The sequence below is a fragment of the Rhinopithecus roxellana genome, chromosome 19 (assembly GCF_007565055.1).
Source record: "Rhinopithecus roxellana isolate Shanxi Qingling chromosome 19, ASM756505v1, whole genome shotgun sequence".
Classification (NCBI taxonomy): Eukaryota; Metazoa; Chordata; class Mammalia; order Primates; family Cercopithecidae; genus Rhinopithecus; species Rhinopithecus roxellana.
In genome coordinates this window covers 48861433-48882905 of record NC_044567.1, presented here as the reverse complement: position 1 = coordinate 48882905, position 21473 = coordinate 48861433, and the positions used below count along the sequence as shown (strand labels likewise).

The window sequence follows — 21473 nt, the reverse complement described above, 5'->3', positions numbered from 1 at the left end:
TAACCTTTAATTAGATCAATATACTAATTAATGCAAGAAAAAGTAAATTGAACAAATAAGAGGTAAAAATATCTATCTTCACACACATTTATAAACATATACTGTTCAAAACTGTACAATATAGGCTGAGCACGGTGGTTCACGCCTGTAATCCCAGCACTTTGGGAGGCCAAGGCGGATGGATCACTTGAGGTCAGGAGTTAGAGACCAGCCTGACCAACATGGTAAAACCCTGTCTCTACTAAAAATACAAAAATTAGCTGGGCAAGGTGGTGGGCTCCTGTAATCCCAGCTACTCGGGAGGTTGAGGCAGGATAATTGCTTGAACCTGGGAGGCAAGGGTTGCAGTGAGCTGATATCAAGCCACTGCACTCCAGCCTGGGTGACAGAGCGAGATTCCGTCTCAAAAAACAACAACAAAAAACTGTACAATATGAGGATCCTTAACTTTTGGGTTAAAAATATAATTCATCAGATAATGTTTTTGTTTTACTTTTTTTTTTTTTGTAAAGCCAGTCAAATTTAGCAGTGGGAGATTGTATACCAACTTTAGTGACACTAACGTATCTGAATATTAAGCTAATATATAATATAAACACTTGAAATAGGGAGTTCATCTTAATGAACTCTACCTGCCAGAAACAGTTCACTTACATACAAAAAATACCCCAACAAAGCTAAATCAGATAATACAAAAAATTCAGAAAACAATATTACAATCATATATACAATTTGTAACTCAAATATTTTAAATATTTGCCCACCAATAAAAAAATATACAAATTGTTTGTTTAAAATGTACATTGAGAAATATACTTTTCCACAAAGATCCACATAATATAAAAATGTTATCTTAAGGACCACATGATAATCTATACAAAGCATTGTTAGTATGAAACATTAAGGGAAGTCAGCTGCCAAAGTATTCACAGTCTCTTTTGGAATGTCAAGATGAATTCCTTCAAAATAGTGCAGGAATCTGTCAAAATTACAAAGAAAAATACAATTTAATATTAACATTTTCATCTTATGAAAATATGTATTAATCTTGAAAAAACTATCTAAAATGTTGTTTTTAATAAAGCCTTTACCTTCTTTTACTTTTTCCTTGTTCTTTTAGCTTCTCAGTCTTACAGATGTTTCGAAGGGTTGGCAGGTATTCAATTATACTAGCTTGCCTATTACCCACATAGAGAAGAGATCGACTCGAAAATACACTTTTAATGACTGCTATCCTCTTCCAAGCATTGCTGTAAAAGTAATGCATTGTTTTTAATTTTTAATGCCCAAGAAAAATGCACAACCAGTTTAGTTTCCTTGCCTCTGATCTAGACCAGATGACATTTCCAGATTAATTTCCTGTCAACACATCAATCACTCCCATACTGAAAAATCTCAGTAACTCAAGCCTGTAATCCCAGCACTTTGGGAGGCCGAGACGGGCGGATCACGAGGTCAGGAGATCGAGACCATCCTGGCTAACACGGTGAAACCCCGTCTCTACTAAAAAATACAAAAAGCTAGCCGGGCAAGGTGGCGGGCGCCTGTAGTCCCAGCTACTCGGGAGGCTGAGGCAGGAGAATGGCGTAAACCCGGGAGGCAGAGCTTGCAGTGAGCTGAGATCCAGCCACTGCACTCCAGCCCGGGCCACAGAGCGAGACTGTCTCAAAAAAAAAAAAAAAAAAGAAAAACTCAGTACTATCTGCTATCTATCACAGCAAGACCAAACTCCCTCCTGGGTCATTCAAGCGTTACCTAAATCCACCCCAATCACTCATTATTTCTCTTGCCAGCAATCAGGCTGGTCTCCTTAACTGTCTCATTAGAAGCTACATTATTAATGTTAAGGGCTTATGATGATCAATAGTACAGCATTTTTAAATTAAGAAAAAACTAATGATTTCCCCTTTACTATTTATTACTAAAAAATAAAAAGTAAAGGAAGTAAGACTTACTCTAAATTAGCTGCTGACTGACTAAAGTATACATTATTGCGCTTTTGTGAAATATAAAAAGTAAGATCATTGGTTGGATCTCTTCCTAATTTCTTGCAAGAATTCAAGGTTTCCAGTGCTTTTGAAATAGTAGAAGAACATTTAGTAAAGCTGAGAGCTTCTGCAGCTGCTTTTAATTCTCCAGAGCTTTGAGAAGTCCATCCATCATTACTCTCAAGACTAAACTCATCACAAAGTCCACTTTTAACCTTTCCATTTGTCCAACTAAAGTCATTTCTACCGTATTCGTTTTGTTCCCTTACATCAGTTAAAAGGGCATCTAAGAAGGACATGTTATCCATGAACTCAGAGAGAGAATTTAAACAATGAGAAATAAGGGCAGAACATTTTTTTTCTGCAGTTGTTTTGGGAGGACAAGGAATAGATTTCTTTGTCTCTGGATTGCTTCCTTTGTCTCTGGCTTTGCTTTCTTCTGAAATTGAGGAAGACGACACAGGGGACAGCCTAATAGATTCATCAGGGAAGTCCAAGTCAGTGTCGAATAAGTCACTATCATCTAATATTACCAATGTTTTCTTTTGTTTCTTTTTCTGGGACTTTTTCAATGGCTGTTCTCTTTCAGAATGTTTCCTAGCAAGACAGTTCATACTTTTTGTTGCTGTACTGGCATCCACAGTTACTGATGAGCCACAAAAGTTTTTAGTTTCTGGAATGGTATCAACTGGTAATGGTAGAATAAACTCAAGATTACTATATAAAAAATCTACATTCCGCATTTGGAATTCTGTAAGAAGCTGGATGAGTTTATGCCATTCTTCCTTTGTTGTGATTTTGTGCTGAAAAACAATGTTGAGTAAAGAAATGTTATAGCAGTACATAGTTTGAACACTTCTTGTATGAATACAGTGTTATCCCTATTCTAACTTAAAAGTATTGAGTCACTACCCCTCATAATTTTATCTATATTTAATATATCAAAATAGTACTGTAAGTCTAAAAATTAAATTTAGAGAATTAAATTTTTTAAATTAAATTAATTTGGAGAATTAAATTCTCTATATATGTAGTATATACTGCAATATTATTATAAGCACATTTATTTAAAACCACTTCTCTGAAATAGTCTATCTGAAAAATTTTCTAAATTATATTCTAAATCCTATAATATGCATTCAGAGCAATGCCTATGCACCATTTGTTAAAGTGATAGAATGTGTTAAAAGCAGAGACCTAAGGCTTATACAAATTATAGGCATATTTAAGTTAAACTTAAGATTCAAAAGATAGGAGGCTACTGTTGGGAATATGAAAAGGAATATAAATTCAACATTGCAAAACAGATATTGAAAATACCTTTAAAAATGAAAATAAGTCTTCAGATGGGGAAAAAATGTTCTTAAGACCAAACAAGGTCTCAGCACAGCCACTGTCACATTTCGGAAGGTCTATACATTTCTTTTTAGTATTTTTAGGGTAAATTTTGTTATCAAGGCCATGTTCAGAGCAAACTAGTTGTACATTTCTGCTATTTCCACCTACAAAATAAAAGAATATCTTAGCTCTCTCTATATATGTATTAAACAAATTGTATCAAACAATTATTTAAAGCCTGAGATCCTTTGACATCTTCTGGACAAATACCCCCATTTTGTTGTTTAATTCATTAAGAGTACAATATAAGCATTATTCTTTTTTTTTTTTAAGACAATGTATCACTCTGTCACCCAGACTGAAGTGCAATGGTGCAATTTCAGCTCACTGAAACCTCCACCTCCTGGGTTCAAGTGATTTTTCTGCCTCAGCCTCCAGAGTAGTTGGGATTACAGGCATGCGTCACCACACCTGGCTAATTTTTTCATTTTTAGTAGAGACGGGGTTTCACCATGTTGGCCAGGCCGATCTCGAACTCCTGACCTCAAGTGATCTGCCCCCTCGACCTCCCAAAGTGCTGGGATTACATGCGTGAGCCACTGTGCCCAGTCATAAGCATTATTTCTACCAAGAGATAAACTAAGTGAGGTGATGGTGGGGGACTTTCAAAGCCATCCGACAGAAAAAGTGCAAGGACTGTGAGCAGGCAAATCACAGAAGAAAAATAAATGCCTAATATTAATTTCAGGCTGGCTGAGGTGGCTCACGCCTGTAATCCCAGCACTTTGGGAGGCTGAGGCAGATGGATCACTTGAGCTCAGGAGTTCGAGACCATCCTGGGCAACATGGTGAAACCTCGTTTGTACTCAAAATACAAAAATTAGCCAGGCATGGTGACGCATGCCTGTAGTCCCTGCTACTAGGGAGGCTGAGGCAGGAGAATAGCTTGAACCTGCGAGGCGGAGGTTGCAGTGAGCTGAGATCACGCCACTGCACTCCAGTCTGGGCAACAGAGTGAGACTCCAATTCAAAGGAAAAAAAAAAAAGAAACAGTAATTTCAGCTGGGCACAGTGGCTCACACCTGTAATTCCAGCACTTTGGGAGGCCAAGGCAGGTGAATCACCTGAGGTCAGGAGTTCAAGACCAGCCTGGCCAACATGGTGAAACCCCATCTCTACTAAAAATACAAAAAATTAGCTTGGCATAGTGGTGTGTGCCTATAATCCCAACTACTTGGGAGGCTGAGGCAGGAGAATCACTTGAACGCAGGAGGCAGAGGCTGCAGTGAGCTGAGATCACGCCATTGTACTCTGGCCTAGGCGACTAAGCGAAGCTCCGTCTCAAATAATAATAATAATAATAATTTCAAAGACCTAATAAGAAGATATGCAATTTCACCAGTAAGCATGGAAATGTAATTTTAAAATAATATACTGTACGTATTTCACTTTTTAAATTGGCAAAATTAAAAGAATTATAATGTAGTTTTGTCAGCAGTACACATGAAAAAACCATCATATACTATTCATGGGAGCATAAGTTGGTACAATTGTCATCAGAGGGCGGTCTGACAACAACTATCAAAATGTAAAGTGTATACACCCTTTGTGACCCAGCAGTCATACTTCTAGAATTCTCTCCATCAGTATTACAGACATGTTCAGGGATATATGTATAAAGATATTCACCGTATATTGAACATAATTTAAATGTCTATAAGTAATGGTTAAATTACGGTACATCCATTCTATTCTATAGAAAAGCATGCAGCTGTGAAAAACAGTGGGATAATAGGACCATATGTGCTGACAATAAACTTAAAAATAACTAACAACATATATAATAATAGGTTAATTTTCCTAAATAAGTATTTTTATGTTATATGCATAAAGGTCTAACTGTGGCTACTTTCAAGAAGTAGGGGAATATTGTTTTATGTATCTGTTTTTTTTTAAAGGCAGGAATGAAATGTATATTAAAAAAAGGACAATTAAGAAGAGAAACTGGCCAGGTGCGGTGGCTCATGCCTGTAATCCTAGCACTTTGGGAGGCTGAGGTGGGCAGATCACGAGGTCAGAAGATCGGGACCATCCTGGCTAACACAGTGAAATCCTGTCTCTACTAAAAATGCAAAAACTTAGCTGGGCATGGTGGTACACGCCTGTAATCCCACCTACTCGGGAGGCTGAGGCAGGAGAATCACTTGAACCTGGGAGGTGGAGATTGCAGCAAACCGAGACAGTGCCACTGCACTCCAGCCTGGACGACAGAGCCAGACTCTGTCTCAAAAAAAAGAAAAAAGAAAAAAAAGAAGAGAAACTATGCTATACTTATTTTCTGTCTTCTAAAGTTCTTGCTGTAACAATTTATATCCAGTGGCATATCAAAACGTTATTAACTAATTTGTTACACCAGGATATTTTCCATGTGTTATATATTATATTTACTTTTGAGATATGGTTAAAGCTATGGGCTTACACTGAATAGAATATATAGGCGTATCTACTTTGAAAAACAATAATATGAAGCCGGGTGAGGTGGCTCATTCCTGTAATCCCAGCACTTTGGGAGGCCGAAGAAGGTGGATCACTTGAGCCCAGGAGTTCAAAACCAGGCTGGCAACATAGTGAGATCCCTGTCTCTACAAAAAATACAAAAGTTAGGTGTGGTGGTGCACGCCTGTGGTCCCATCTACTCAGGTGGCTCAGATGGGAAGACGGCTCGAGTCCAGGAGATTGAGGCTCCAGTGAGCCATGACTGCGCCACCACTGCACTCCAGCCTGGGCAACAGAGTGAGACACTGTCTCAAAATAAAAAAAAAAAAAAAGAAGAAAAAGAATATGTTAAAATGTTAAACTAATTAAAAGAAAAAACTGATAAGGAATTAATATTACATAATTTCACCTTGGTTTCCTTGAAATATTTGTGTATTTACCAGAGTAGGATCTGTAACTAGAGAACCGTGACTATGGAGCATGGAAACCACAAACTTAAACTTCTTCAGGCAAGGAACCATGTCTTAACCATGTAAACACAAGACCCAGCATGGAGAAGGTACTCACTTGAATTAGGTAACAATGATGACTGAAAAAAAAAAAAGAAATAAAAGCATTTCTGAAATAATAAAGTACTTAGGAAAGTTAGAATTTAAAGACTCCTGAAGTTAAAAGTGATTGTACATTATAGTTACATAAAAAGAATACTATATATCTATATATCTATACTCATGTAGAAAAACCAGTTTTTAGTAAGTGAAAAAATTGTTAAATAATAATTATAGTATCATTTGTTTATAAGGAAACATATGTTAATAAATGTATGTTTAACAGTTTGAAAATTTAAGAGTCAAATTTCTGGGGAGGAAGCTGGACACAGTGGCCTACTTAGGAGGCTAGGACAGGAGGATTGCTTGAGCACAGGAGTTCAGGGCTACCCTGCATTATGATCCTGCCTCAAAAAAAAAAAGAAAGAAAGAAAGAAAAACTTTTGAAGTGGAAAGGGGAACAGGGTGGGAGGTTTTATCTGTGTTTGTCTTTTATTTTTTTTTTTTTGAGACAGAGTCTCGCTCTGTCGTTCAGGTTGGAGTGCAGTGGCACCATCTTGGCTCACTACAGCCTCTGCCTCCCGGGTTCAAGCAATTCTCCCGCCTCAGCCTCCCAAGTAGCTGGGACTACAGGCATGTGCTGCCACGCCTGGCTAATTTTTGTATTTTTAGTAGAGACAGGGTTTCACCATATTGGCCAGAATGGTCTTGATCTCCTGACCTCAAGATCTAACTGCCTCAGCCTCCCAAAGTGCTGGGATCACAGGCGTGAGCCACCACACCCAGCCTGTGTGTGTGTGTGTGTTGTTTTTTTTTTTTTTTTTTTTTGAGACGGAGTCTCGCTCTGTCACCCAAGCTGGAGTGCACTGGCCCGATCTCAGCTCACTGCAAGCTCCGCCTCCCGGGTTCACGCCATTCTCCTGCCTCAGCCTCCCGAGTAGCTGGGACTACAGGCGCCCGCCACCTCGCCCGGCTAGTTTTTTGTATTTTTTAGTAGAGACGGGGTTTCACCGTGTTAGCCAGGATGGTCTCGATCTCCTGACCTTGTGATCCGCCCTCCTCGGCCTCCCAAAGTGCTGGGATTACAGGCTTGAGCCACCGCGCCCGGCCGTGTGTGTGTTTTTTAAATTAAACAATGAGATCATCTTAAAAGCGCAACTGCAAAAGAGTAAGTAACTTACAGATTAGTTCAAATCTCTTATTTTTGAGGTGAAAAAACAGGCTCAAAAAGGCAAAGTGAATTTTGGAGCTTATATATTAATTGTAAAGAGCGGCATAGCCAGGAGAAAAATCCAACTTTCTAGGTCCAGTTTAATTCTATTTACTCACGTTGACTGCAAATTTTTTTTTTTTAGTCAGAGTCTCACTCTGTATGATCTTGGCTCATTGCAACATCGATCTCCCAGGTTCTAGCAATCCTCCTATCTCCACCTCCCAAGTAGCTAGGACCACAGGCATGCACCACCATGCCCAGCCAAATTTTTGTAGAGATGGGGTTTCACCATGTTGCCCAGGCTGGTCTCAAACTCCTGAGCTCAAGGAATCCACCCCACTTGGCCTCCCAAAGTGTTGGGATTACAGTTGTGAGACACTGTGCCAGGCCAAAATTTTTTATGAACAAAGTTGACATATGCTATATTTATTTGGAAGATTAACATAACAAGTTGCTTAAAATTTTTATAATCTTTCAACTATTCTAGTATAGCACAGAGTTTTTTTAAGTAAAAAAAAAATTTTTTTTCAGATGTGGTAGGTCACGCCTGTAATTCCAGCACTTTGGGAGAACAAGGCAGGTGGATCACGAGGTCAGGAGTTCGAGACCACCCTAGCCAACATAGTAAACCCCGTCTCTACTAAAAGACAAAAAAAATTAGCCGGGCGTGGTGGCGGGGGCCTATAATCCCAGCTACTCGGGAGGCTGAGGCAGGACAATTGCTTGAACCTGGGAGGCAGAGGTTGCAGAGAGCCGAGATCGCACCACTGCACTCCAGCCCAGGCAACAGTGCGAGACTCCATCTGAAAAAAGAAAAAAGAAATTTTTTTTTTTTTAGATATGGGGTATTGCTCTATTGTCCAGGTCAGAGTGCAGTGGCATAATCATAGCTCACTGCAGCCTCAAACTCCTGGGATCATGTGATCCTCCTACTTCAGCCTCCTAAGTAGCCAGTACACGCCACCCTGACCAGCTTATTTAAAAACATTTTTTTTGTAGAGACAGGGGTCTCGCTTTCTTGCGCACGCTGGTTTTGAACTCCTGGCTTCAAGTGATCCTCCTGCCTTGGCCTCCCAAAAATTTTCTTGTAGAGACAGGGGTCTCACTATGTTGAGCAGACTGATCTGGACCTCCTGGCCTCAAGAGATCCTCCACCTCACTCTCCCAAAGTGCTGGGATTACAGGCATGAGCCACTGCACCCAGCCATAGCACAGATTTTTAAATAGGGTCCCATAATAGAAATGTCTTTAATAACAAATCAACTTACCATGAAGGGTTAATGGTCGTTCTTCTAAAAATCCACCTCCACTTCTAATCCAGAATTGTAAGTAAAGGATACTTTTTCTGATATCGCAAGTATTTGCAGTTAACAAGGTTACAAAGTCTTTTACATCAGTTCTAAAATTCTCAGTTAAGCAAATCATTTGTAGGTAGCTGGCAACATTTAGCTTCAAAACAGAGATAAATGTGGTTAACTGCTGAGTTAAAATAGATACTAGCAATAATACATACAAATAATATCTAAAACTGAGACAAATTTTGCTAAAATTCACATTATCCTAAATGCTCTTCTTGAGGATGAAACTGCTTTAAAAATATAAGGGAATATACTACTAAATTAAGCATTTATATGTATTTCTTTTATTAACTGTATATTGTGCAAGACAGCAAGGAAACTTTTATAGGAGATTCTCCAACCTGAACGCTGGCAGTTTTACAAACCTTGACAAAACCCCTTAGGATTAAGTAACAGTATAGCCTGATAGAATATCTTACAACAAAATTATAAATATGATACTGTAACACTGAAAAATACACAATTTTTAAAAAACAGGTTAGAAATTGTACTAATGAGTGCATAAAGCTAATTAATTTTTTGTAGAGATGGGGGTCTCACTGTATTGCCCAGGCTGGTCTCAAACTCCTGGCATCAAACAATCTTCCTGCCTTAGCCTTCCAAAGTGCTGGGATTATAGGCACGAGCCACTGTGCCCGGCCAAGAAATTGAGAGAGGCTGAGGCAAGGAGATCACCTGAGGTCAGGAGTTTGAGACCAGCCTGCCCAGCATGGTGATACCCCATCTCTAACTCCAGCTACTCGGGAGGCTGAAGCAGGAGAATCACTTGAACCTGGGAGGTGGAGGTTACAGTGAGCCAAGATCACACCACTGCACTCCAGTCTGAGCGACAGAGCGAGACTCTGTCTCAAAATAAATAAATTAAATAATTCAATTTATCAAAGAGTTTTCCACAAAGAAAACTTGTAAATTCACTGATGAAGTATGTAAAATACCAAAAGATAAAGAACATCAAACCTATACAAACTCTTAGAAAAAAGAGAAGGAAACATTTCTCAACTCTTTTTGGGGGCAGCTTAACCTTAATATTTAAAGCTAACAAAGACAATTCTTAAAAAAAAAGAAAACAAAAGAAAGTTACAAAGTAGTATTCCTCAAGAAAATAAACATATGACTCCTTAATAAATTAATAACAAATCTAATCAATCAATAAATAAAGTGGATAATACATTCATGACCAAATGGGGTTTATCATTAGAAAATCAGTCAGTGTAATTCACCATGGAGATAGATGAAAGTAGAAAAATATGATTTCAACACATGCAAAAGAAGCTTTTGATAAAATCCAATACCCACTCTCGATAAAAAGTCTAAGAAAATTGGAATAGGCAGGGGGCCGTGGCTCACGCCTGTAATCCCAGCACTTTGGGAGGCCAAGGCAGGCAGATCACGAGGTCAGGAGATCGAGACCATCCTGGCTAACACGGTGAAACCCCGTCTCTACTAAAAATACAAAAAACTAGCCGGGCGAGGAGGCGGGCGCCTGTAGTCCCAGCTACTCGGGAGGCTGAGGCAGGAGAATGGCGTAAACCCGGGAGGCGGAGCTTGCAGTGAGCTGAGATCCGGCTTTCCAGCCTGGGCGACAGAGCAAGACTCCGTCTCAAAAAAAAAAAAAAAAGAGTAAAGAAAAACCTAAGAAACCAACAAAATAACTACTATAAACTAATAAGAGAATTTAGCAAGGATGAAGGAAAAGAGCATCTAGAATCTACAGCAGTATTGTCCGTTAGAAATATAAGGCAAGGGCAGCTGGGCACAGTGGCTCACGCCTGTAATCCCAGCACTTTGGGAGGCCACGGCTGGCAGATCACGAGGTCAGGAGATCCAGACCATCCTGGCTAACATGGTGAAACCCCGTCTCTACTAAAAATACAAAAAATTAGCCAGGTGTGGTGGCGGGTGCCTGTAGTCCCAGCTACTCAGGAGGCTGAGACAGGAGAATGGTGTGAACCCGGGAGGCAGAGCTTGCAGTGAGCCGAGATTGCGCCACTGCACTCCAGCCTGGGCAACAGAGCGAGACTCCGTCTCAAAAAAAAAAAAAAAAGAAAGAAAGAAATATAAGGCAAGGGGCAGGTGCGGTGGCTCACATCTGGAATCCCAGCATTTTGGGAGGCCGAGGCAGGCAGATCACTTGAGGTCAGGAGTTCGAGACCAGCCTGGCCAACATGGTGAAACACTGTATCTATTAAAAATACAAAAATTAGCCGGGCGTGTTGGCACGTGCCTGTAGTCCCAGCTACTCGGGAGGCTGAGGCAAGAGAATTGCTTGAACCCGGGAGGGAGGCAGAGGTTGCAGTGAGTGGAGATCGCACCACTGCACTCCAGTCCAGGTGACAAAGCAAGACTACATCTTAAAAAAAAAAGAAAGAAAAGAAATGTAATGCAGGTAAAACACTGTAAGCTATATACATACTATGACTTAGATGAACCTTGAGGATGTTATGCTAAGTGAAATAAGCCAGTCACAGCCGGGCGCGATGGCTCAGGCCTGTAATCCCAGCACTTTGGGACGCTGAGGCAGGAGAATCGCTTGAAACCAAGAGGCAGAGGTTGCAGTGACTGAGATCGCGCCACTGCACTCCAGCCTGGCAACACAGCAAAACTCCATCTCAAACAAACAAAAAAATCGGTCCCAAAAAGCCAAATCAGTATGATTCCATTTATATCTAGAGTAGTCAAATTCATAGAAACAAAGTAGAATGGTAGTTGCCAGCAACTACTGGACAGGAGGAAACAGGGAGTTTGATTTAACGAGCATAGAATTTCAGTTTTGCAAGAACAATGTGAATATACTTAACACTACTCAACTGTACACTGTTACGTGTTCTTTACCAAAAGCAATTTTTTTAATACAAAAATTTTAAACACCAAGCTATATAATTTAAAATTTCCAGGAGCCACATTAAAAAATTAAAGAAACAAGTAAAATTAATTTTAGGGCCAGGTGCAGTGGCTCACGCCTCTAATTCCAGCACTTTGGGAGGCCAAGGTTGGCAGATCACGAGGTCAGGAGATCGAAACCATTCTGGCTAACACAGTGAAACCCCATCTCTACTAAAAAATACAAAAAAAATTAGCCAGGCATGGTAGAGGGCGCCTGTAGCCCCAGCTACTCGGGAGGCTGAGACAGGAGAATCACGGGAACCTGGGAGGTGGAGCTTGCAGTAAGCCAGTGATTGCACCAGTGCACTCCAGCCTGGGCGACATAGTGAGACTCCATCTCAAAAAATTATAATAATAATTAATTTTACTACATTCTCTTACAACAATATATCCAAATATTATTGCAAAAAGTAATCAATACAAAAATTAGTGAGATGTGTTACATTCCTATTTTTTGCACTTAGTCCTCAAAATCTGGTGTTAGCTAGGCACTGTGGCTCACGCATATAATACCAGCACTTTGGGAGGCTGAAGCAGGAGTATTACTTGAGCTCAGGAATTCAGGACCAGTCTGGACAATATAGTGAGACCTCATCTCTACAAAAAAATATTTTTAATTAGCTGAGTGTGGTGGCACAAGCCTATGGTCCCAGCTACTCAGGAGGCTGAGGTGGGAGTATTGCTTGAGCCCAGGAGGTAGAGGTTGCAGTGAGCTGAGATTGAGCCACTACACTCCAGCCTAGGAGATAGAGTGAGACCCTGTCTCAAAAAAAAAAAAAAAAAAAGTGTTCATATTACACTTTTAGCACAAACTAATTCAGACTAGCCACATTTTAAAAATCTATAATAAGCCATATTTAGATATAATTCATATACTATACAATTCACCCACTTAACATGTAAAATTCAATGGTTTTAGTATATCTATAGAGTTTTGCACCCATTACCACTATCTAATTACAGAGCATTTTCATCATCCCCAAAAGAAACCCCAGACTAATCAGCAGTCACTCCCTATTTCTACCTAGCTCCTCTAGCCTTAGGCAGCTATGAATCCACTTTCTGTCTCTATAAATTTGCCTATTCTGAACATTTCATACAATTATTATCACACAAAATGTGATCTTTTATTAACTGTAGACTAACCACATTTTAAAAGCTCAATAGCCTTATCCCACATTTTAAAAGCTCAATAGCCTCATCTGGCTAGTGGAGGCCATATGAGCATATAGCTGAAAGCCAACAGTGAAGGTAAAATGAAATAATACACTTGATTAATCCAAAAGACTGCAGAGTAGACAAATTGTTTTTTTTTGTTGTTGTTGTTTTTGTTTTTCTCTTTTTTTTCCAGAGTCTCGCTCTGGAAAGCTGGAGTGCTCTGGCGCGATCTTGGCTTCATTCAACCTCTACCTCCCAAGTTCAGGCAATCCTCCTGCCTCAGCCTCCCAAGTAGCTGGGACTACAGGCACATGCCACTACACCCAGTTAATATTTTTTCTTTTTACATCCAGCTAATTTTTGTGCTTTTTGTAGAGACATGATTTTGCCAAGGTTGCCCAGGCTGGTCTTGAACTCCTAGGCTCAAGGGATCCACCCACCTTGGCCTCCTAAAGTGCTAGCATTATACACATGAGCATAGCGCCCAGCCTGTTTAGGCAAATTTTTTAAAATATTCAATTATGTGTTAAAAGAAACAATTTTTTTCTTTTTTTTTTTTTGAGACAGAGTCTTGTGCTCTGTCACCCAGGCTGGAGTGTGGTGGCATGAGATCTTGGCTCACTGCAACCTCTGCCTCCCATGCTCAAGTGATCCTCCCACCTCAATCTCCCAAGTAGCTGGGACTACAGGTGTGCGCTACCACGTCCAGCTAATTTTTAAAATTTTTTGTAGAGACAGGGTTTCACCACGTTTCCCAAGTCGGTCTCAAACTCCTGGACTCAGCCTCCCAAAGTGCTGGGATTACAGGCGTGAGCCACTGCCTCCAGCTAAGAAACATAATTTAAAAGAAAGAACAGGGTCAGGAGTGGTGGCTCACGCCTGTAATCCTAGCACTTTAGGAGGCCAATGTGGGTGGATTACTTCAGGTCAGGAGTTCATGGCCGGGCGCGGTGGCTCAAGCCTGTAATCCCAGCACTTTGGGAGGCCGAGACGGGCGGATCACGAGGTCAGGAGATCGAGACCATCCTGGCTAACACGGTGAAACCCCGTCTCTACTAAAAAAAATACAAAAAACGAGCCGGGCGAGGTGGCGGGCGCTTGTAGTCCCACCTACTTGGGAGGCTGAGGCGGGGGAATGGCGTAAACCCGGGGGGCGGAGCTTGCAGTGAGCTGAGATCTGGCCACTGTACTCCAGCCCGGGTAACAGAGCTAGACTCCATCTCAAAAAAAAAAAAAAAAAAAAAAAAAAAAAAAAAAAAGGAGTTCAAAGCCAGTCTGACCAACATGGTGAAATCCCATCTCTACTAAAAATACAAAAAAAATTAGCTGGGTGTGGTGGTATGCATCTCCATTCCCAGTTACTAGGGAGGCTGAGGTGGGAGAATTGCTTGAACCCAGGAGTTGGAGGTTGCAGTGAGCCAAGATCGTGCCACCACACTCTAGCCTGGGCAACAGGGCAATTGTGCCACTACACTCCAGCTTGGGTGACAGAGTGAGACCTCACCTAAAAAAAATAAAATAAAGAACCCATACAGTAAAATTAACCTGACTACAATCATAGCTCACTGCAGCCTGGATCTGCTGGCCTCAAGCAATCCTCTAACCTCAACCTCCCAAAGTGCTGGGATTACGGGACAAGTATGAGCCACCATGCCCAGCAACTCAATGTTAATTTTTAAAACTTTTTTTTTAGAAGAATGAAAAACAAAAAAGAAAAAGGAAAAAGTAAGAAAAAAAAGACACACACAAAAATTTTCTTTTTAAAGGTTAAAAAAAGTGCCTTGTTAATCATTGTAAGAAAGAAAAAAAAAAAGGTGGTGACTTCTGGTGGAAAAGGGTTTTTTTTTTTTTTTTTTTTTCTGAGACGGAGTCTTGCTCTGTCGCCCGGGCTGGAGTGCAGTGGCCGGATCTCAGCTCACTGCAAGCTCCGCCTCCCGGGTTTACGCCATTCTCCTGCCTCAGCCTCCCAAGTAGCTGGGACTACAGGCGCCCGCCACCTCGCCCGGCTAGCTTTTTGTATTTTTTAGTAGAGACGGGGTTTCACCGTGTTAGCCAGGATGGTCTCGATCTCCTGACCTCGTGATCCGCCCGTCTCGGCCTCCCAAAGTGCTGGGATTACAGGCTTGAGCCACCGCGCCCGGCCAGAAAAGGGGATTCTTACTAGAAAGGGTCCATGAGAACTTCAGGAGGTAATGGAAATGCTCCATATTCTGATCTGCATAATGATGACACTGATTTTTACATATGTTACTTGTACAAAATATATTCATTAGGTTATTCATGCAAGGGAATTTTAATTCCATTTAAATTTTACCTCAGAAAAGTACTGTTAATAGGCAAAAAACCTAGTGAACATTGGAGCCTCATAAAAATTTTTTTAAATTTAAGAAAAAACATTTTTAAAGTAAAAAAAAAAAAGAGAAATATCAGAAGTTTCCTAAAACTTAAAAATTTTAACATATTCCTTAGAAACCACATTTAAATCATAGCTTTTTTTTCCTTTTTTTTTGAGACGTAGTTTCACTCTTGTTGCCCAGGCTGGAGTGCAATAGCACGATCTTGGCTCACCGCAACCTCCTGAATTCCAGCGATTCTCCTGCCACAGCCTCCTGAGTAGCTGGGATTACAGGCATGCGCCATCACGTCCGGCTAATTTTGTATTTTTAATAGAGACGGGGTTTCACCATGTTGGTCAGACTAATCTCGAACTCCCGACCTCAGGTGATCCACCCTCCTCGGCTCCCAAAGTGCTGACATTACAGGCATGAGTCACCACGCCCAGCCAGGTATTTATTTTTTTTGAGACTGAGTCTTGCTCTGTCACCCAGGCTGGAATGCAGCAGTACAATCACAGCTCACTGCAGCCACAGCCTTGACCTCCTGGGCTCAAGCAATTGTCCCACCTCAGCCTCCTGAGTAGGTAGGACTACAGGCATGTGCCACCATGCCTGGCTAATTTTTTGTATTTTTATGTAGAGACAGGGTTTTGCCATGTTGCCCAAGCTGGTCTCGAACTCCACAGCTCAAGCAATCTGCCCTCCTCAGCCTCCCAAAGTGCTGGGATTACAGGCATGAGCAACTGTACCTAGCCTTATTGATTGATTGATTGACCAGGCTAGAGTACAGTGGCACAATTTCAACTCACTGTAACCTCCACCTCCTGGGTTCAAGTGATCTTCCTGCCTCAGCCTCCCAAGTAGCTGGGAGTATAGGCGTGATACCACATCTGGCTAAATTATAGCTGTATTTAATAATAAATTACTTTTACATGATTGTGATATGTAATTTATGGTTATCAAAATTTAAAACTTACCAGGGAAGGAGTACTGAACTTGATTTCTTCAAAGCAGCCATCAAACATTAAACTAAATGTTGGATCTACACACACACACACACAAAAACATTCTTAAACATTAAGACCACTAAGTAACTTTTTCCAGTTATACTTTTCTGTGAAAATATTTAGCACCCCCCTCCCCAACACCGCCTAGTGCTGTGGTACAGTCATAGCTCACTGCAGCCTCAAACTCCTGGGCTCAAGTGATCCTCTGCCTCAGCTTCCCAAGCAGCTAGGATTATAAGCTCAAGCCGCCACGCCCAGATAATTTTTAAGTCTTTTTGTAGTGATGGGGGTCTCACTATGGTGCCCAGGCTGATCTCAAAACTCCTAGGTTCAAGTGCCCACCTTAGCCTCCCAAAGTGCTGGGATTAAAGGCATAAGCCACCACACCTGTCCAACTATAATCTTCTAATAAAACTACCAGCTAGGCATGGTGCCTCATGCCTGTAATCCCAGCACTTTGGGAGGCCAAGGCAGGTGGATCATGTGAGGTCAGGGGTTCGAAACCAGCCTGACCAATATGGTGAAACCCTGTCTCTACTAAAAATACAAAAATTAGCTGGGCATGGTGGTGTGTGCCTATAGTCCCATCTACTCAGGAGGCTGAGACAGAAGAATTGCTTGAACTCAGGAGGCAGAGGTTGGAGGTTGCAGTGAGCCGAGATGGCACCACTGCACTCCAGCCTGGGCAACAGAGCGAGACTCTGTCTCAAACAAACAAACAAGCAAACAAACAAAACAAACAAAAAACCCACCTAACTTGTGATTAATAAGATTTTTCTCAATATTTTTAGAGTACAATCACTACCAAATGGGCATTAATTTGTAAGTCGAATCTAGTCTCATGAATATTTATAATTGGAAAAATATTAGAATATCATTATAGTATTTCCAATTTTTTTAAAAGGAAATTGAATCAGTTTTTTAAATGAAACATTCTGTGATAATTCTTTAGAAGATGGATCAATTCTGTTAGGCTAATGATAGCTAAATATACAATAATCCATAAGAAAGTGTTATCAGGGGCAAAAAAGTGGCTAAGTTCAGTATTAAGGAACAGCGGAAAGGTTGGGTTCCATAAAAAATCTTGACCACTAAATAAGATTTAGTGATCTAATCATAGGTATGATAAGGACGCCAGGAGAAGAATCTAGTACTTTCCCTACTAAAATACCTTTACTAGATCTCTTATTTGCATTCTAGAGATTGTTCTCCACTTTCTAAATATCTAACACCCAATATAGTAATCCAAAGTAGTATCCATTTTTAAAAGTAATTGCTATTTGTAAGTTAATTATAATTACTCCAGTCTGCAGACGAACTACAGATTTGAGTAACTGTTTAACTGAAGTAAAATCATTGTTACCTACCACTTGTAGTAAGGATTACAGGTCGTTTAGTTGTTGCCATGAATGTTTTGATTGCATTCAAAAACCCAGCATCTTCATCAAAAATTACATCAACCTACCAACAGTTTATTAGAATATTAATGTAATAACAATACACTAATATCAGTTATGTACACATAGTAAATATTCTACATTTATGTTAGAGACAAAATTTATGAATTTATGAAGTGTGAATTCAGCCCATGTTGAAAGTTTATGTCATACACTATAATGAATTTTAAAATTATCAACTATTAAATGTTAAAAACAAATGCAGTGGCCGGGCACGGTGGCTCAAGCCTGTAATCCCAGCACTTTGGGAGGCCGAGACGGGCGGATCACGAGGTCAGGAGATCGAGACCATCCTGGCTAACATGGTGAAACCCCGTCTCTACTAAAAAAATACAAAAAACTAGCCGGGCGAAGTGGCGGGCGCCTGTAGTCCCAGCTACTCGGGAGGCTGAGGCAGGAGAATGGCGTAAACCCGGGAGGCGGAGCTTGCAGTGAGCTGAGATCCGGCCACTGCACTCCAGCCCCAGCGACAGAGTGAGACTCTGCCTCAAAAAAAAAAAAAAAAAAAAAATGCAGCCACCTATTAACTAGATAGATATGAATCAGAATTTATACAATCATTTAACAATAATTAGCAGCTGTGAATTAATCATCTTCCTGAAAAATTATTCTAGAGTGGACAGTTTCATTTGCTTTAATTTCAGATACACGTATTCCTGACCTCTTTAGCTATTTTACAATTCTTTATCAGAAAACATATATAGTATTCTTTAAAGTAAGTCTTTCTCATGAGCTCTCACAAATGTATACTTCTATAAGCCTACCTCCTCAAAAAGAATAAGAGACGTTGCATTTTTTCTGCTGGGTTCTTCAGCTCCAACATCTTTGACATTTGAATTAGTTGCATTTGTAGATTTAGTCTGAGTAATTTGTTTCTGTTCAAAAGAATTTTTTATTCCTGCATAAATACAATATTGATATTTTAGGTAAAATCAACTTTTGCTAAGACACTGGATATATCCACAGAATAAGCTCAAACTGAAATCCATTATCAAAACTGAAACAGGACGGGCGTGGTGGCTCATGCCTGTAATCCCAGCACTTTAGGAGGCAGGTGGATCACCTGAGGTCAGGGGTTCGAGACCAACATGGTGAAATCCCTACTCTATTAAAAATACAAAAATTAGTCGGGCATGGTGGCACACACCTGTAATCTCAGCTACACGGGAGGCTGAGGCAGGAGAATCACTTGAACCCAGGAGACAGAGGTTGCAGTGACCCAAGATCATGCCACTGCACTCCAGCCTGGATGAAAGAGTGAGACTCCGTCTCAAACAAACAAACAAAAACTGAAACAAGCTGGGCATGGTGGCTCATGTCTGGAATCCCAGTACTTTGGGATGCTAAGGTGGGTGCATCACTTGAGGTCAGGAGTTCAAAACCAGTCTGGCCAATATGGCAAAACCCCGTCTTTACTAAAAATACAAAAATTAGCTGGGTGTGGTGTTGTGTGCCAGTAATCCCAGCTACTCAGGAGGCTGCAGCAGAAGAATTGCTTGAACCCAGGAGGAGGAGGTTGCAGTGAGCCAAAATCGTGCCACTGCACTCCAGCCTGGCCTGGCAATAGAGCAAGACTCTGTCTCCAAAAAAAACTAAAACAAAATATTAACACTTCTATATGTAGAACCTTCAGTGTAGCTGAGATTTAATAAATAGCAACAGGAACTCGTAAAATGTGTTCATATTTTTATGTATAAGGGTCATTATTATTAAAAAATATAAAATTTAATTTGTCAGTTTAATGTCTTACCTTTATTATTTTCCAGAAGCATTCCTATTTCTTCATTATTTTTAAGTTTAGGAGATACTTTAAAATAATTTGCCAAGGTTTTGGGAGGAAGTGCTCGCTTTGGTCCACTACTTTTTGGTGATGGTGGAGGAACTTTTCTTGGTGATGTAACAACTTTCTTAGGGGAGCTTATTTTTTCTGCCCAAAACAAATTGCATTTAAAGATAAATATTCTAAAAATCATACAGGTAGCCAGATAGCCACATTCTATATTTCTACTCTTAACAGTTAAAAATTCAAGACACAGAAATTTTCTTTCATTCTTACAAATACTTTGTACATTCAAATATTACTATATTTATTTATTCTACCAGTACAGAAGGTTAAGCCAGTCATTTAGAAAAGATACTACTCCTCAAGAAATATATATTCTTTGTGGTTTTTTTTTTTTTTTTTTTTTTTTTTGAGACAGGGTCTCATTTTGTCAACCAGGCTGGAGTGAAGTGGTATGATCTCAGCTCACTGCAGTCTCCACCTCTTAGGCTCAAGCAATCCTCCCGCCCAACCCCCAAGGAGCTGGGACTACAGGAGCACACCACAACGCCTGGCTAATCGTTTGTATTTTTAGTAGAGATGGGGTTTTGCCATGTTGTCCAGGCTGGTCTCAAACTCAAACTCCTGAGCTCAAGCAATCCGCCTGCCTCAGCCTCCTAAAGTGCTAGGATTACAAGCGTGGGCCACTGTACCCGGCCAGAAATACACATTCTTACAACAAATACTGTTCACAATCCCCAAAAATGAAAAACAGTTCATTTTTTTCTACACCTGCTTAAAGTCAGAAGAGGATGGAGGGAAAATAACAGTATACACTGAGCACATTACAAAACTTTGTTGTTCAACTTTAATTTAGACCTGCAGTAAATTGCAAGCAATCTCAAAAAATATATATATGTGTGTGTGTATATATATATATGTTGAATAGATATCAACTTATAAAAACACTCACCATTTTGTCCTTGTTGTTGTTGTTTCTTTTGAGACGGAGTCTCACTCTGTCACCAGGCTGGAGTGCAGTGGCACGATCTCAGCTCACTGCAACCTCTGCCTTCTGAGTTCAAGTGATTCTCCTGCCTCAGCCTCCTAAGTAGCTGGTATTACAAGCACACACCACCATGCCCAGCTAATTTCTGTATTTTTAGTAGAGACGGGATTTCACCATGTTGGCCAGGATGGTCTCAATCTCCTGACTTCATGATCCACCCGCCTCGGCCTCCCAAAGTGCTGGGATTACAGGCATGAGCCACCGTGCCCGGCCTTTGTCCTTATTTTTCTTATTTTGATATAGACCAAGGACTGCTTGATCATGTATGAATACCAGTCCAAAGACTGGTTTTATTTATTTAATTTTTCTGAGACGGAGTTTCACACTGTTGCCTGGGCTGGAGTACAGTAGCACAATCTCAGCTCACTGTAACCTCCACCTCTCAAGTTCAAGCAATTCTCCTGCCTCAGTCTCCCAATTAGCTGGGATTACAGGTGTGCACCACCATGCCTGGCTAATTTTTCTATTTTTAGTAGAGACAGCATTTCACCATGTTGGCCAGCCTGGTATCAAACTCCTGACCTTGTGATCCACCTGCCTTGGCCTCCCACAGTGCTGGGATTACAGGTATGATCTACTGCACCTGGCCCAAAGACTGGTTTTAAAAATACATGCTTAGCCAGGTGCAGTGGTTCATAACTGCAATCCTAGCACTCTGAGAGGCTAAAGCAGGAGGATTGTCTGAGCCCAGGAGTTCAAGTTTGCAATGGGCTATTATTGCATCACTGCAATCCAACCTGGGCAACAGAGGAAGACCTTGTCTTTTCAAAAAATAATAATAAAAAACAGGCAGTTTTTATTTTAAGATACTCAGTGAGTAGTTAGCTAAACTATATCAATATATTCTTTCTAAAAAATTT

General features: G+C 40.5%; 1 protein-coding gene across 1 annotated transcript in view; it reads right to left on the bottom strand.

Moving 5' to 3' along the window:
• Nucleotides 1–729: 729 nt before the first annotated feature.
• The window catches only part of ATAD5 (ATPase family AAA domain containing 5), a 64586-nt gene continuing 43842 nt past the window's right edge, over nucleotides 730–21473 (bottom strand). The window contains exons 15-23 of the mRNA XM_030923471.1: nucleotides 19533–19709; nucleotides 18547–18680; nucleotides 17693–17786; nucleotides 16296–16360; nucleotides 8852–9032; nucleotides 3309–3490; nucleotides 1956–2791; nucleotides 1092–1250; nucleotides 730–979 (exon numbers count right to left, since the gene is read on the bottom strand). Of these exons, the coding sequence (XP_030779331.1) occupies nucleotides 901–979; nucleotides 1092–1250; nucleotides 1956–2791; nucleotides 3309–3490; nucleotides 8852–9032; nucleotides 16296–16360; nucleotides 17693–17786; nucleotides 18547–18680; nucleotides 19533–19709 (1907 nt within the window). The 3' untranslated portion in view covers nucleotides 730–900. The remainder of the gene's footprint in view (nucleotides 980–1091; nucleotides 1251–1955; nucleotides 2792–3308; nucleotides 3491–8851; nucleotides 9033–16295; nucleotides 16361–17692; nucleotides 17787–18546; nucleotides 18681–19532; nucleotides 19710–21473) is intronic.